The 17,904-nt window shown below is 39.8% G+C and overlaps 1 protein-coding gene and 1 long non-coding RNA gene across 2 annotated transcripts; one reads left to right on the top strand and one right to left on the bottom strand.

The window, feature by feature from the left end:
- The first annotated feature begins 5,146 nt into the window (after positions 1 to 5,146).
- Positions 5,147 to 17,700, top strand: nek8 (NIMA-related kinase 8). Its single transcript, XM_044032927.1, has 15 exons — positions 5,147 to 5,234; positions 6,362 to 6,567; positions 7,027 to 7,259; positions 7,358 to 7,489; positions 7,624 to 7,832; positions 8,585 to 8,661; positions 8,763 to 8,947; positions 9,308 to 9,455; positions 10,178 to 10,254; positions 11,286 to 11,403; positions 11,498 to 11,648; positions 12,309 to 12,472; positions 13,584 to 13,736; positions 15,639 to 15,797; positions 16,366 to 17,700. Exons 1-15 carry the CDS (start codon positions 5,188 to 5,190, stop codon positions 16,392 to 16,394), a joined length of 2,088 nt encoding a protein of 695 aa, XP_043888862.1. The 5' UTR covers positions 5,147 to 5,187; the 3' UTR covers positions 16,395 to 17,700.
- LOC122773934 lies at positions 9,183 to 11,325 on the bottom strand. Its single transcript, XR_006360930.1, has 2 exons — positions 11,265 to 11,325; positions 9,183 to 9,544 (listed from the first exon to the last, which is right to left on the bottom strand). It is a non-coding gene; the product is annotated as an uncharacterized LOC122773934 (long non-coding RNA).
- Positions 17,701 to 17,904: the final 204 nt, after the last annotated feature.

The following is a 17,904-nucleotide window of genomic DNA, read 5'->3' as shown; positions in this document are numbered from 1 at the left end:
GCTGCCGCTGATCCTCATGACCACGAAAAAACGAGAAAAAAATCAAGGATGGGCAAAGATTGCGATCATATTACGCAAAGAGGGAAATGACAGTGAACACTGGCGCTGCTGCTGGAACCCGTTTCTTTAACAAAATCAAAACCAGATGTGAAAGAATGAAATGCCTGCACTCTTTTGCCTTTTATGTGAACATTTATTGTTTTGTCGTCACTTTGAACGAAACCAAATGATCCACTCATCAATTAGACGCTCAAACAATACCTTAAAGTTATTTCCTATAGACTCAGATTGTGTACATTATATTCATCAACCTTTTTATTGTTGTTTTTAGCTTCCAGTGTCATCCCTTTTTCCTTTTATATGAATATTTATTTATTGTTGGGCTTCTTTTATTTTCCTTCTTTTTTTAAAAAAAAAAACTTATATTTTCCAACAACAACACTTAATGTACTCACTTTGAAAATGAAACCGAATTTTACATTTTATCATTTAGAAGCTTAAAAAAAATACATTTAAATTTATCTGACTATGTGTGAACCAGTACTTCCAAACAAGTTAATTTTGTAGTATAATGTATAGGTTTTATTTTATTTACCAAACATCAACAACAATTTAAAATGACATTAGGTGTACTGTTACAGACGCTGCTGTAAATGATTTCTTTAATTCAACCAAAAATTTAACAAACACAAACACATGAAAAAAACTACAGCATCTACTACACTGTAGTAGACGCTGCCTTTCAGGTGACCCCCTAACGACCCGCCCCCACACCTGGTCTCAGGTGAAACCAATAAATTTGAAACCGGGAGGGAGGGGTGATGAACCATCTGAATTGTTCAGCAAGTCCAGGCATGATGATGAGCTGATTCCAGCAGGGGGTAGCATAGATAGATAGCATAGATAGATAGATAGATAGATAGATAGATAGATAGATAGATAAATAGATTGATGTCTTAACAGATTCATAGCTATTAACAGCTAGCGAGCTTAGCTTTGTATTACTAGAATAGGGGTAGTATTTTTGAAAAATTGTGTTTCCCAACCTCAGTTTCCCCTGAGTCAAGAAATATCTTCATTCTTTTCTTTGGTTCGTGCCCACCAGTGACACTTGGTCCTGTTAGCATAACTGTTAGCAAAGATGGCGGACTCTGTTTACATTCTAGGAATGAGGTCCTGTCCTGTCCCCCTACGAGTGGGTCTGAAATGTGCGGAATTCCCGTTGCAGTTTCAAGCCTCGGATCAAGCCTCAGACATTGTTTATGGAAGTGGGAAGGTGGAGTATTAGGCCTTGGAAGCCAGGACAGATTAAGGTGCCCAGTGTGTAGCTAGATAGTTTGTTAGTTTGAGCCAGGTGCTAGCTAGTGTAGATGATAGCCCACTAGCTAATAGACAGACTTGGAGTGATAGCCAGCTAGCAAATAGTTAGTTAGACAGTCAGTCAGTTAGTTAGGGCTAGCTACTTAGAGATAGATATGTTTCAGCAACAAATCAGCAATCAAAGTCATTTTATTCTAGGTGTAATTTGTTGTTCTCTGAGGCAACGTTTTCACAAACTTTTAACAAAACATAGAAACATTTTGTGATGACAACAATAACAAATGTTAAGTCTGTCCTCCCATCTGTCCGTTTAAAAATTATTTTAAATTAAAATCAATTATCGATACTTAAACACATTACTGGTCATTAAAAGCTGTATCAGCAGTGTTTCTAAAGCAGTTTATTTGTGGAAAAACAACATGGTTGAATGTTTCTGTTCCAAACACTGTCTTAGCATGATTTATTACACAATGCACCAGCAGATGGCAGCAAAACCAACATTTCACACTGACATGTTTTGTTGTACTCAGAGTTCTTCATTTAGCCACTTGATGGCGCCATTTCTCTGGTGTAGTGATTGTACAACACAGTAAACTTTATATATTTATCCTTTATATATTATTTAATATTTTCTTATTTATTGTGTTTCATGGCTAATTTATTTGCTGTGTTATTGTATTTTACTTTTTCTTTTTCTTTTTTACAAAATATGCTACAGTACAGATACAGTAAATTAAATTTAATTGATTTAATTAATGTGCTATTACAGGGCTTTCTTGTAATAAGTGAGAATAAATGCATGAGTCACATGTTTCAGAAGTGGGTGTTGCATCATTGCATTATTCACCAACTATTTTGATAACTGACAATTATTAAGTAGGGATTTTTTTTTCCATAAGTAATTCTAGTTTTCTGAATTTTCATCTTCTTAAATGTGAAAAATGTCTGGTTTCTTTGCTCCATATCACAAAGAAATCATTCAAATTGAATCATTTTTCAATATGTTTTAACATTTTGCGGACCAAAGGTTTAAAAAACTATATGGACTATATGTACCTATATATAATTGCAGTCTCTATAAAATCCAATACACAAACAAAGACAGTTCAGTCCATTAGCGTCAGTCAAATAATAAATTTACCTTTTGTTCCAACATGAAACTTATATCATGAAATATGAACCACATAATTAATATGTTTCTATGCACTGGGTACAGACTGAGTTTTCTCTGAAACAATAAACCCTGAGGTTAGAGAGAGAGAGAGAGAGAACACTGTAACTTAACACCATGACTAATGTTTCCTGGTTCACTCACTGTGGTTATTTTGGTTGTTGTTTTGAGAGAACCAAACTTACAAAGAAACAACTCTCGATTTCAAACTGTAAATACGTGTAAAGACACCAAACAAAGGGCTTCAAAGAGCTGAAAGGGTCTCAGTTGATCTTGACACTGACGTTTATTGATCTCAGGATGATTTTTCTTTTCCCCCCGAGGTGAAACGGTCACTGAGGAAGCTTTGCAAACAACAATAGAGAGAAAAATCCACGGGTTTATTGATTTCCAGTGAGTGCTGTGGAAAGAGACAAAAGAAAAAGTAAAAAGAATTGATCTGCGTTGCTTTCGTCAGCCATTTTATCAATATGTCTGTCTGAAAAAGCCTGTAATAATAATTATTCATATAATATATATATCGTACTGCACAAAAATCTTAGTTCACCATTAGATTAATTGTTTTAACACTATAATGTCCATAGTGTACAATTAGTTATTAGTTAGTTAAGTTAGGGTTAACTACTTAGAGAGATGCTAGCTAGCGTAGATGACAGCTCACAGGCTAATAGAGAAAGAAAGACAGAGAGAAAGAGAGTGAATGAGTTAGTTAGTTTGTTAGTTCAGGCTAGCCACTTAGAGGTATAGCTAGCAAATAGTCAGTCAGTTAGTTCGAACCAACTAAAGATCTTTAGTTAGTTAGGGCTAACTACTTAGAGAGAGATATAGCACAGATTACAGCTCACTAGTTTATGGGTTAGGGATAGATAGATAATTTGCATATTCAAAGTGATTCTGAAAATGTATAAAAAATTAAATAAATGTGCAAACGAAAAACACTTTTTGATATCTAAATGTATCTAAAACTGTCTTAAATATATAAAAATGTTTTTGTTTCCCACACTCTATTGCCACTTAGCCTCAGGCTGACTGTGAGTTTCACAATCACTCGCTCATCAGGGACGCACCGGAAGTTGCACCCATTCACGCAAGCTATCATGGACTAACATTAATCTTATTGCTTTTACTTTAATGCCCAAATCCTGAATCCAGACCTGGATCACCACCAAAATCTAATCGTAGTAGTTCCTGTTGAGTTATGCTGCTCACAGACAGACAGACAGTATAAATGGAGTATGTATCCTGAGGCTCAGCATCAGTTTCACTGTCAGCTACATTTACATTCCTAAACACTGACAGAAGACACAAATATGTCACTGAGCTGGTCTGAGCATCACCACATCAACTGTGAGGGTTTATCACACTGAGGAAAGAGCAAACTGTTGTTACCTCAGGTAATAATCTGCATCTTCTACCCTGCCACTAATCTTCATTTAAAGGAAAAGAAAAGAAATGCTAGAGGAAAGGCTTCAATTACACACACAGATGACTGTTTATGGTGATGTATATCATTATCACAGATTGGTGATAATGGTGGAGGTTTGTGCTTCAGTACAACACAGACCTGGCTTTGTCACAGCACAAGGCCTTTATTATCCTGGTAGTGGCAGAAAACAGGAAACAGTCTCTTTCCTTTCTCCCTATCTCAGATAAGAAGAAGAAGGTGCTTTATAATCAGCAGGCGTTGACTACTGTGTCTGAAGTTCAAGCTGAAGACGCCGGACTAATCACGTCCTTCTGACTTTTTTTTCCCCACTTCAGTTTTCACTCCAGATGATTTGGTTTTCTAGGACACAGTCGGCTAACGAAGAAACAGGACTTTCACTAAAAGATCTTTTTCTTTTGTCATTTCTTGAAAAACATAGCATTCCGGAAATGTCAACAAAATGCCCCAAACTACTCTAAACCCTGTAGTACTTATGTCGGGCCTTATGTAATGCTGCAACACCGAAAAAATGGAGAAGAAGATGTGACTGTGTCACTGTGTGCAAACGACAAAACGAAAAAGATAAGCAACAGTGAATGCATGCGCAAGACCGGCGGGATTCATTTTCAAGCGGACAGTCCCTAAGTGGCTGCTTATCACCACACTAGTTTGAGCAGCCCATGGCTAAATGGAAAGGAACTGACCTTCAACCATGAAGTCGCTGGTTCAACACCAACTCCGGCAATGGCTTAGTGTTAGTTAGTTTGGGCCAGCTACTTAGCCCAGCTACTACATGGATATGCATCTATCCTATTTTCAAACAATATATGGAATAATCAGATATCAGAAGGGAAACAAATAAGTAATACATTTGTGGAAGGAACTAAAATAACAAACATATGGGCTTGTTCATTGGCCCATTTAATACCAAACGTTTTTCTTAACCCTATGTATTTATTACTTATTTTTATTTCACTCTTTCAAGATTTGAGTCTGCCTGTGTATTTTTTGACTCAAATGATCCTGTCCAGCACCTTAAAAACACAAAACACATACTAAAGACTCAAAGTAACACAATATATTACGATCAAAGTTGTTTTTGTCATGAATTTCATTGTGAAAATGTCTTTAGACTGGTTTCTGCAACAGCACAATTTTCCCCTTCGCCTTTGTCCCTCGTCACTCGCCGTAGCTTGCGTTGTTGCCTGGAAACTACGGAAACGTCTTAGTGTGTGTGTGCGTGTGTGTGTGAGTAGCAGCAGCGGCAGCGATGGAGAAGTATGAGAAAATCAAAGTTGTTGGTCGAGGAGCCTTCGGGTAAGTTTCCCGGTTTAATTCGTCTTTTTGGGGACTTTTTCTGCGTCGTAAGTTTAGAATGTGATAATGTCTTGACGTTTCCCCCAGGTTTGGGGGGGAAACTTTTTCCGCAAAGGCCTCAGTTCCCCAAATAAAAGTAACGGGTTGCGTCAGAACTGCGTCGCCCCGTGAAAATAACAGAGCACGATAAGTTTAGAAAGAGTTTTTAAGAGATAAAATGAGTCTGTGTGACGATAAAGAATAACGGTTTTTGGGTTTTTATACATTACTGCTTTATAACGTCAGTTATCAGCTGTCGTTAATAACAACCTCTTGTTGTCTAGTATTTTGCCTCTTTTCTTCAAATTGAATGCGCATTAAAGCGTTTAAAACGAGAACAAATGACGTCATACTATAAAAGAGTGTGTATGTACATTAAAAATCAGTTAAAGGTCCAGTTGAGGATGTTAACGAGATGTTAACAAAGATAGTTAGAGGAAATGTAGTAAAAGTATAGCAGATACTTGAATTTTGTACAAATAAAATACTTACTCCTAAGACCTCCAACAGCTAAAATAGTTTTTATTTAAAAACTTATATATAACCAATTTTAGAGTGTATTCACTGTGTGTAATACATAACTAATTTTTGAATTATTTAGAGCTTTTCTAGTCTTGACAAGCTGCTTTACACTGCAGTTTTCACCCATTCACACGCTGCAACATGGGGTTAAGTGTCTTTGCTCAAGGACATATGTCAACGAGCGGAGCCAGGAATGGACCACACAACCTTCAGACAGAGACAAGTCGCCCTACCACTGATCCATTGTGGCTCAATCCTAACTCCTCTCAGTCGCGCTCTTACAAGTTGCCCTCTCAGCCCATTCTGTCCTTAAATTTGAAGGGAATTGCCCCCGGGAAGTCTTTGAAAAGTCCTTAAATTTGATGTCAACCAAGGTTTGGGAACCCTGTTTTAAACAATCACAGTCTGATTTGCTTTTGGATTCATCAAATCAAACCTTACAAAGCAACCAGATTCATATCTCTATCAATAATATCGCACGCTCCTACTTACAACTCTATTTACTATTCTATTAATAATCTAATAATCTAATCTATTTAATTTCCCTCCATTCTCTCCACCGGCAGGATCGTTCACTTGTGCCGCCGGCGCGGCGACGGGGCCTTCGTCATCCTGAAGGAAATTCCAGTGGAGCAGATGTCGCGGGACGAGCGTCTGGCAGCTCAGAACGAGTGTCAGGTGCTGAAACTGCTCAACCACCCCAACATCATCGAGTACTATGAGAACTTCCTGGAAGACAAGGCTCTCATGATCGCCATGGAGTACGCACCAGGTAAACTCACTGTGAGATCTCATTACACAAGACCCTTTTGTTCGTCGCTCACCGCAGTCCGGGATTCCCATGGTTTAGTGCCGTCAGCCAAGTGGACTGAATTTCATTCTCATGTCAGGTCTGAGAAGATGGTATCATAACACAAACCACATAATAACACTTATTAATGTAGGGGACAATATGATTACTGCTTTGTTGTGTTAGTTTGTTTCTATCATGTTATGTCACCGTCTATTTTCTGTTTTATTACCCCCTTTTACACTCATACTGTATGTACAGCATGCACTGGTTTTTATCATCTCTTTAGAAAGCTACGTTGAGCACTGGGACTAATAATTTCGTTGGGACTTGAACTAATGCCTAATTCTGGGTAAATTGATAACTGATAACATAAAAATAATAATTTATGTATCAATATTTTTGACCAAGAAGAAACCATCCTCTGTTTTCTTCGTGTAGGTGGGACTTTGGCCGATTACATACAGAAGCGCTGTAACTCTCTGCTGGACGAGGACACCATCCTTCACTTCTTCGTCCAGATCTTACTGGCCTTGTATCACGTCCACAACAAGCTCATCCTGCACAGAGACCTGAAGACGCAGAACATTCTCCTGGACAAGCACCAGATGATCGTCAAGATTGGCGACTTTGGCATCTCCAAGATCCTCGTCAGCAAGAGCAAAGCGTACACGGCGAGATGAATTGTTACTTATGACACACAGTACCTTTGTTGAATCACACCATGTTTTGGTTAGTATGAATTAATACATTGTCTTTTTTGGCTTCGCAGGTGGTTGGGACTCCATGCTACATTTCCCCAGAGCTGTGTGAAGGAAAGCCGTACAACCAGAAGAGTGACATCTGGGCTCTGGGCTGTGTGCTCTATGAGCTTGCGAGCCTGAAGAGAGCCTTCGAGGCAGCTGTATGGAAGATATTTTCTCAAAGAGGCTAAATGTTATATAGATATGCAAAACTCAATTCAAAACAAATTCACTCAGAGAGTCCAGATCTGTTTAGATGTCGCTGACTGACTTCTCTCTTATATGTTGCTTTCAGAATTTACCCGCCCTCGTTCTGAAGATCATGAGCGGGACTTTCGCTCCAATCTCAGACCGGTACAGCACAGAACTGCGGCAGCTCATCCTCAACATGCTCAACCTGGATCCGTCCAAACGGCCCCAACTGAACGAAATCATGGCCCTTCCCATTTGCATCAGGCCTCTGCTTAACCTTTACACGGACATAGGCAACGTCAAAATGCGCAGGTGGGGTTTCTGTGTTGCAGTAGGTCCAGGATAGTTCATTTTGAGAGATTTAAAGGTCATTTGTTAGGATTTGTAGCATAAAGTATGTTTGTATAAGTGTATAATTGCTTCAAAATATAAGCCATTTTTGTTTTGTAGCCTTAGAATAAGCCCTATAAGTCTTTTAGGCAAAGGCCTTTGCTTTATGGAGGCCATTTCTTGGTATGTGAAGGCCACCGTAGTTCCCTGACATACTGAAGAGTTGACCATTTCTTTTAAGCTGCAGTCTCACCATTAGGTTAATGATTAAGGATGATTATTTGCTTGATTGATCGTAGTTTTTTAAATATGTACAAAGCAAATGTTTTATCAGTGATTGCATTTATGAAGCCAGCTCCTTCTGCTCCAATGTCTACTTTATTTTTGCCGCAACTTTTACCACAAGGCAGCAGCAGGGAGAATTTAGTAAGTGGATTTCATTTCAACATGTGTGTTCAAAGAAGTTATTAAAATTCACGAGGTTTCTTGAATGCATTTTGAAGCTGCTCCTCTAAGCTCAACACTCAATTACCGGGGGCCTTTATTTTGTCACAAAAAAAGATAATTTACCAGGGTCTTTGAATGCATCTCGTTACTTTCACTAGTTCTCATGCGTTTAGAATATTCATCCATTTTCTGTTAGAAATGACCATCCCTACATGAGATGTCACTAATTATTGCACACCGGACCTTTCTAGACCTTGTATTTATGTATCATGCAATCTGCCTTTTAGGATTGAGAAACCTCTGTCGACAATGCAGTCGTGTCAAGGCAGAGCAGGAGGCAGAGTTCCCACTAACAGGTCCAGAGGTGAGGATTATGGTGCCATTATCTGACAACAGCAGAACTGCAGTAGCTGCTTCAAACAGAAACTGCTCATGTGCTCTTTATGTTTTTTTGGACTTGTACAGATGCATCATTCGGTCTGGGCTCAGGTAAAGTGCACACACTCCCACTGTCCGCGGTGTATACGTGGGGAAGTGGAATCTCTGCGCCTTTACGTCTGCCGATGCTAAACACCGAGGTGCTGCAGGTTTCTCTGGGCCGAACTCAGAGGATGGGGGTCACCAGGTCTGGACGTCTGATCACATGGGAGGTCTGTGCAAACATTTACAGATACAGATAACAGGGTGGGGTGGCTCAGTGGTTTAGACCGGTACCCCTGTGTGCAGAGACATCATGGTCACAAGTTCAACTCCACCCCTGGCAGCTTGTACTCAATTCCCTTGTCTGCTAAATGACATGTAATGTAATAACAATATCACAGCCTTTACTGTTGAATGATTAGAAATGGAGACTGACATGACAGACTGATGGAGTTTAGCCGTGTATCAGAGACTCAGAACCTGTTTTATTAGCTCACAGTCAAACGGTTTCTTTCTCACGCTCTTGCCAAAAAACACTTTTATAATTATCCGTCTGCAGATGAGTGACTAATAATCTTTAACGATCGCAGGCTCCGTCAGTGGGATCCGGTGAGGCCAGTCTCCCCGGTGTGGCGGACCAGATGCAGCCTCAGTTTGTGTCTCGCTTCCTGGAGGGTCAATCTGGGGTCACCATTAAGTCTGTGTCCTGTGGCGACCTCTTTACCACCTGCATGACAGGTGAGTGGACCGTTCTGCTCCAAGGTCTCCATCAGCAGAATCACAGCCACAACTCGTCTGCTCGGCAGGGAGCTCTGTCGGACTGTTGACTGGAAAATATTTATGGCCAAATGTACAAAACAAAAATTGGTCAGAATACTTTTTTCAATTTTGACTTTTTTCAACTGACTATTTTTCTCATCTCATAATTCTGATTTTTTCTTTCCTCATAATCCTGATTTTCTTTTTCCTTATAATTCTGATTTTTTTTTCTTAGAATTTTGACTTTCCCTCAGAATTCTTTTCAATTCAGATATTTATTTTCATAATTCTGATTATTATTTTTTTTTCAGTTCTGACTTTTTTTTTTTTTTGCTTTCAAAGAGCGATTTGTTTTTCCTAATCCTCTTCTGTAGATATTTGGCACAAGATGCAGGGACAGACTTTTCACCCTATAACATTTATGACTGCTTAAGTCTATGGTGTCTTCAGGAAATATCTGTTGCTTCTGTTCTTGGCACACAGGAGTTGTTGATCCACTTGCTACCTCCACATATACATTGAAATGTGTTAGTTTGTGACTTTTGTGTTTAAAATCCTTTGCTTTGGTTTACCTCATTGACACACACTCACCACAGGAGGCAGCAGTAGACCAGCAGCTCCTGTAAGTGTGTGTTGGTCGCCAAAAGAATAAACCTGTGCTGTAACTTAGTTCACTTCTTTTTTTATTTTTCCATTTGCAGACAGAGGAATCATCATGACGTTTGGAAGTGGGAGCAACGGCTGTTTAGGACACGGAAACTTCAACGACGTTACACAGGTACAAGAAAATAATATCGGTCCATAATTAACACACAGTGTTTCAGGTAGTAATAGAATTTTCAGCTTTAGCAGAAACAGAATCACAAACCTCATTATATTTGTACTTTATAAACCGACAAATGAGTGAAACTTAAAGTTAAAATTCGTAAGTGGTTTTAATGTCATGGCCGATGAGTGGATGTTATGTAACCAGATCTGCAGCATTAGTAGCTACTTATAGTGCTTTATGCTTCCACGTTTGTTATTCTATGCCCTCCTGCATTAGGTTTCCATGCAATTTAAAACATCAGCATCTTTGGTAATCTAATGCCATGTGCATTAAAGCAGCCGTTTGTCTTTGAGAGGACGTTTTGTTGCGTCTTAGTGAACATCAATGAGCGTTTCCTGTCAAAGTACGCGAGGAAAGCTTTAAATGATGGCGGATATGTCTTAAAAACTATAAAACTTTTGATGTGACAGAATAAAAACATCCATCCATCCAACGGCAGCGAGCAGGGACGGGGGGGAAAAAGTGATATGAGACACTCAACAAAAGGCTCACCTAACAAAATATGGGGCTAAAATCTATTTGTGATAGCTTCAGAATATTTTTAGCTGCTCTCTATCACCACACAACAGCATTTTCTGTCAGTAAATTCAAGTTTTTGAGCCGCTCACTCTCCACACTTTTGTCTTTTTTCTCATAATTCACATTTTTGTTCTCATAATTCGGATTTATTTTTCTCATAACACTTTTTCTCAGAATTACCTTATAAGAGGCAGCAGTGGACAAGCAACGCTGCGTGATTTTTTCTATTGACTTTGGTGTGGGAGAGTGATCGGTGTGCTAAGTTCAGTGTCCAATCGTGAACTGTTTGTCTGACAGTGAGAAAACGCCCAAGACATACTCTTTAAAAAGTCAAGGAACTAATTTTCCCTAACCCTTAACCCCTGTATATGCTTTTTCAGATTAACAGATTAAACCATTTGATGTAAAGAATTTCAATGACAACATTAATTTCCTCTCACTCTCTGCGTTTCTGTTCTCAGCCCAAGATAGTGGAGGCCCTCCTCGGCTATGAGCTGGTTCAGGTGTCGTGCGGCGCTTCCCACGTTCTCGCCGTGACCAATGAAAGAGAAGTATTTGCCTGGGGAAGAGGAGACAATGGTAGAGTAAATGAACCAGTTGTTGTCCATCCATCTTGTATTTGACCTGATTTATGACGGGCAGTTTCTGTTGATGTCGCTCCGTGTCGGAAAAGGTCGCCTCGGGCTGGGCACGCAAGACACCCACAATTCTCCACAGCAAGTGTGTCTGCCGGCGGAGTTCGAGGCCCAGAGGGTGGTGTGCGGCGTCGACTGCTCGATTATTATCAGCACCCAACACAGGATTGTGGCATGTGGAAGCAACAGGTGATTGTTTTTAAATATTCAACCTAAAACAGCGGGCTATTAGTCACAGTAAACACTGACTGACAGGAGCTAATGACCAGCAGGGAAACAGGACTCTGGGTGGTGATAGATTAGCGGTACAGAGAGAGAGATTGAGATTTCTCTGGTTGACCAACCTGTGGGGCGGCATTCTCCTAACGTGACAAACACCTTGTTTCCTCTCGTCGTTAATCCCTTCAGTGTCACAGAGGTTCAGGTCATGACTGTAAATCTATCTGTGTGCAAAGCAGAGGCAAACAAATTCAAAACCTCCAAGTCGCTGATGAGGAAACAGAAATGATCTTAAGAGTATATTGGCCACTTTATTTCACTCTGAGACAACCTTTTCCACATGAAAGTTTAAGTGTAAGTGAGTATGCTCTACTCACTCTCCTGCACTCCATAGAGAAAACCGCTGTTTTCAACTTACAAAAGGATGCAGCAGTGGTTTAAATGCCCATGTGCTGTGGTGTAAAATAGCTTATTTTCTCTATGGACTTTGGTGTCGGACGACCAGTGGTTTACAAACAAACTGCTGTCTAACAATGAAAGGAATTGACAAACATATTGACACTAGCAGTCATAGACATTTTAGCTCTTTAAAACATCAACTTTAAATGCTCACATTTTGTTTGTTGTCAGATTCAACAAGCTCGGCTTGGATGCGGTCACAACTGGAGAGGAGCCGCTTCCCTCAAACCAGGTGGAAGAAGTTCACTCTTACACTTGTGTTCAGTCAGCACCACTCAACAGTGAGAAGATAGTTTACATTGACATCGGGACGGCCCACTCTGTTGCTGTCACAGGTAAAGAAATGATCTATTTTGTTATTATTGTTAGTTTTTAAGGCACATTTTGAAGCAGAATCATTGGTAGCAGTAGACTTTTTCTGTGATTTATCTCCACAATGGTGCTAGGCAAGTTAGGTACCGGCCTCAAAAGCTTCGATTCCCAGTATGAAGCATTAAAAGCTTCAAGATTCACAGTTTTGAAGCTTCAAGTTTCCCAGTTTGAAGCCTCAAAAGCTTCAAGATTCACAGTTTGAAGCTGCAAGATTCCCAGATTGAAACGTCAATATTCCCAGTTTAAAGACTCAAAAGCTTCAAGATTCCCAGTTTAAAGCCTCAAAAGCTTCAAGATTCCCAGTTTGAAACCTCAAAAGCTTCAAGATTCCCAATATGAAGCCTCAAAGGCTTCAAGATTCCCAGTTTTGAAGCTTCAAGTTTCCCAGTTTGAAGTTCAAGATTCCCAGTTTGAAGCTTCAAAAGCTTCAAGATTCTCAGTTTGAAGCTGCAAGATTCCCAGATTGAAACGTCAATATTCCTAGTTTGAAGCCTCAAAAGCTTCAAGATTCCCAGTTTAAAACTTCAAGATTCACAAGATTCACAAGATTTGATTCCCAGTTTGAATCCTCAAAAGGTTCAAGATTCCCAATTTGAAGCCTCAAAAGCTTCAAGATTCCCAGTTTGAAACGTCAAGATTCCCAGTTACGATTCCCAGTGCTCAGACTTAGACGTTGTTCAGATTTGGTGTATAGATTAGTCCAGTGTGACCTCAGGACATTTCAGAGACTCCGCCTCCTCATCTCACCTCTGATCTGCTAGTTACACGATTTCCTTTCGTCTACTGCTTAAAATCTTATTCCATGTCTCTTTGATTCACTCAAACTTCTCTTCAGACTTAAAAACTTATTTTTGTCCCTGTGACATAATGCATGTGAAAATGTGTTGTTTGTTTTATAAAATAATTACTAAAAACATCCACAACACACTTTAATGCGAGGTGTGAACACTCGTAGTTCATAGTACCCAAATGCGTTCAGATCCCGTAGCATGGATGTTGTCTGAACGGGGTCTTAATCCAGTGTAGACAAAAATGTTATGTCAAATTCATCACTGTCATACACTGTCTCTGTAGACAGGGGGGAGTGTCTTACCTTTGGCAGTAACCAGCACGGTCAGATGGGTTGCAGTTCCCGTCGTAGCAGTCGCATTCCTTACCTGGTTCCCGGCCTGCAGGGAATCACCATGGCTGCCTGTGGCGACGCCTTCACTTTAGCTATTGGACCTGGTGAGTGAAAGACACTTGGACCCGATTATAGGACTTTATTTTTTATTTTTTTTTAAAAGGATGTATGCTGCGTAATTTACAAAACTGACATCATGTTCTGTTGAAGAACAGCTGAAACTAGACTGAGACCATTATAAATCAAGTGAGAGGTAGAAGTTCATTGTAGGTGTCTGTAACACTGTCTGTGTAGGTGTCTGTAACACCTACACAGGTGACCTCTGCTCAGGTTTATGAAGGGGTGTGGCTTCCTGTGTGGCATCTTGCCATAACAGGTGCAACAGTGTAGACGGAAGAGTGACTCAGACGTCAGTCAAACACAGTCTTTAAACACCCACACACGGTGCTTCTTAAAGTCAAGGATCCTTCCAAGTGTCGTTCTGGCTCGTGGTAACCGGTCATGATGTCAGCTAAGAGAATTGGAACCTCTGATTTGAAGCTTCAATATTCCCAGGTTTAAGCCTCAAAAGCTTCAAGATTCATAGTTTGAAGCCTCAAGATTCCCAGTTTGAAGCCTCAAGATTCCCAGTTTGAAGCCTCACACGGTGCTTCTTAAAGTCAAGGATCCTTCCAAGTGTAGTCCTGGCTCGTGGTAACCGGTCATGATGTCAGCTAAGAGAATCGGAACCTCTACTTTGAAGCTTCCCAGTTTTAAGCCTCAAAGCTTCAAGATTCATAGTTCGAAGCCTCAAGATTCCCAGTTTGAAGCCTCAATATTCTCAGTCTGAAACCTCAATATTCTCAGTCTGAAGCCTCATGATTCCCAGTTTGAAGCCTCAATATTCTCAGTCTGAAGTCTCAAGATTCCCTGTTTGAAGCTTCAAGATTCACAGTTTGAAGCATCACTATTCGCAGTTTGAAGCCTCAATATTCCCAGTTTGAAGCCTGAAGATTCTCATTCTGAAGCCTCAAGATTCCCAGTTTGAAGCATCACTATTCCCAGTTTGAAGCATCACTATTCGCAGTTTGAAGCCTGAAGATTCCCAGTTTGAAGCCTGAAGATTCCCAGTTTGAAGCCTCAATATTCCCAGTTTGAAGCCTTATGATTCCAAGTTTGAAGCCTCAAGATTCCAAGCATCACTATTCCCAGTTTGAAGCATCACTATTCCCAGTTTGAAGCATCACTATTCGCAGTTTGAAGCCTGAAGATTCCAGTTTGAAGCCAGAAGATTCCCAGTTTGAAGCCTCAATATTCCCAGTTTGAAGCCTTATGATTCCTAGTTTGAAGTTTAACTATTATCTAATTATGAATCCATTTACAATTATGACAAATGCACAGTGGACACTTGTGGAACACTCACACAATCTGTTGGTGTTAGTGTCAGATTGAACTATTTTGAAACAAGTTGTGTCATAATGAGGTGATTATGGGATGGATTAGAAGTGAAGGTAAATTTCGGTGATGGGATTTTCCACATGTGTGCTGGAGTCTTGTTGTCAGTGTTTGCAGGGACTTGCAGGGAGCCGATGAGGAGTGTTTCACAACAGATGGACAGAGATGTTTCTGTAGAACAGAGAGAAAGAAGTCAGTCATGCCAGCGTTTCAGTGGTTTCAGCTAATGGGCTAAACATACAAAAAAAAAAACTTGGAATGGTCCTTTAAACAAACTAAAAGGATCACAGATGTGTGTGTGTGTGTGTGTGCACTCATGTGTCTTTAAACATGTGTTTTGTTCTCCAGAGCTGAGGGCAGCGTGGTTAAGATGCCGTATTGTGCAAGGGCTCGGTTCCCTGCGGAGAGAAGCAGCAGCGGCTTCTTTTTCTTGTGTCGCTTTGAAAACTGATGTTTGTTCAGTCATTAGACTCAGAGTCAGCACTTACACATTTGTGCGGATTCATGTTATTACGACGACAACAACAACAACAGCCCTGGTTTTGTTTTGTTTTGCTGTTGTTTTGTGGCAGAAGGGGAGGTTTACACCTGGGGAAAGGGCGCCAGAGGCCGCCTCGGCAGGAAGGAGGAGGACTCCGGGATCCCGAGGCCCGTGCAGCTCGACGAGAGCCACCCGTTTGCGGTGACATCGGTGGCTTGTTGTCATGGCAACACTCTGCTGGCAGTGAAACGTAAGATATTCTGCCTTAACTTAACTGCTGTAAGATGTTGGGATGTGGTGAAAACTCAACCAGAGAGATCCAAATTCAGACACTTCAATGTTTATTGAGATTTTTTACAAATATATACTGTATACATATATATATACATATATATACACTGTATACATATATTTATGTATATATATATATATATATATATATATATATACATATACATATACAAAACAAAACAAAAGTTAACAATCATGGTTACAGGCATCCATTTTCAAAATATATCGTGTATTCATTGAAATCAGACAGTCTTTAAGGATAAAAATAAGCAAAAGCAGTGAAAGTGGGATTAAATAATCTCCCCCTCTGCTGTCCAAATTGAAAAAAAAAAAAAGCTGCAGATGAAGGGAAGATTAAACTGCATCATAATCTAATAAATAACAGAGGTGATGGTAATCCCTGCTGCTGCTGTTTAAAGGGAAACTTGAGTAAAAATATGTCACCAGGAAATGTCTTTGGTAGAAGTTGAAGTGAGTGAGTGAGTGAATTTTGCAGTATTCAAGTACTTGTACTTTTCTTGTTTCAGCTCTGCTCGAGGAAACTGTCCCGAGATGATTCCAGACCACGCCCTCTTCCAACGCAGTGTGGAGCGCCACAGCATGTTGGACAAAGCCATGTTGCAACACCGTTGTCGTTTGTGAAGCCCGTCAGGGAGGGAGGAGACACAGGAAGTGGTTGGTCTGCTTTAATGTGGCGACGCATTTTTGTCGGCGCTCACATGCAGGAGCGGTGCGTAAAAGTGCCCCGACCGGTCTGACGACAGCTTTTTCAGAGAGTTGCGATTCAACGCACAGAGGAGAGGAGAAAAGAGGTCAGAGTTCATCAGTGGTCACTGTAGTGGATTATTCAGGCTCTCGTAAGTGTAGCCATTTAGTAAACTGAGTGGATAACGACGCGGCGTTTGGGCTCAGAGTGAACAAACACACGTTTACCTCTTCCAACTGTGCTTTTGTCTCAGTTCACTCCCTCATCCCTTCATTAACCAACCATTGATCCATTCATCCATCCATTCGTCCATCAGTTCAATGGGGGGGTTGCACATTCAGCCAGTCCCAGTTTGCTTTCGCACTTCAGTGTGAGTGAGTGAGTGAGTGTGTAAGTGAGAGTATATGTGAGTGAGTGAGTAAGTGAGAGGATAAGTGAGTGTGTGATTGAGTGAGTGTCTAAGTGACGCGGTTTTATATGATAGAAGATGTTTTTTTCCAAAAAATGAGCGGTGCAACGCCTTAAAAATACACCTGGACACATTTGCTAACGTCCAACAGGCTTTTTATACATTTTAAATACACAAAATGAACACGTATGTAGTATTACTTCCAACTTAACGGACGATGATTTAAGTAAAACTTGTAATAAATCGCCTCAATTAAGTAGAATGATGAACTGGGCCCTTAATAACCTGTTAAATTTGACATTGAGTGACATTGTAATCACCTTTTTGTTTCATATGTGTATTTCAGTGTTTGTGAATATATACTGTATATGTATATTTATGACGATTGTCATCCTTATTTCACCCTCTTTTTTAATATTTGTATATGATGATGTAATGTGATCTGATTTATTATTATTTTATGATTTAAATCAGTGTCTAAAGTCACATGCAGTATTCGCATGTATTAGTGTATTTATTGTAAAATAAATTTGAATCCTATTCATGATAATAACTGCTTTGTAGCTTTGTGTGTGTGTTTCACCACCAGGGGGTGCCTGTCACCTCTTAACTCCACCACAGGCGTGTGTGTATGAGGTAATTCATTCATTTTCATTTTTTTTTAATCTGGAAAAAAACAAACCCTGCTCTTATGGATTATGTAACTCAGATAATGTTTTATTTAACTTTTTTTTCTAAAAGCAAACTGTTTCTTTTTTTTAAATCATATATTTTAAAAAAAATCACTACATGGATTAAGAACAAAAACAGAATAACAGACTAATACAAGAAAATAATAGGAAGTGAGAGCAATACAAAAAGTAATTTTCATGTGTTGAATGAAAGATTCAAGAGAGAATTCTCTGAATATTTGAAATTTATGTGATCTGTGAAATGTTTTCTGAAACATTA

The sequence above is a fragment of the Solea senegalensis genome, linkage group LG8, assembly GCF_019176455.1.
Source record: "Solea senegalensis isolate Sse05_10M linkage group LG8, IFAPA_SoseM_1, whole genome shotgun sequence".
Classification (NCBI taxonomy): domain Eukaryota; kingdom Metazoa; phylum Chordata; class Actinopteri; order Pleuronectiformes; family Soleidae; genus Solea; species Solea senegalensis.
Note: the sequence above shows the minus strand (reverse complement) of the source record. Positions and strands in the feature narration are given on the sequence as shown.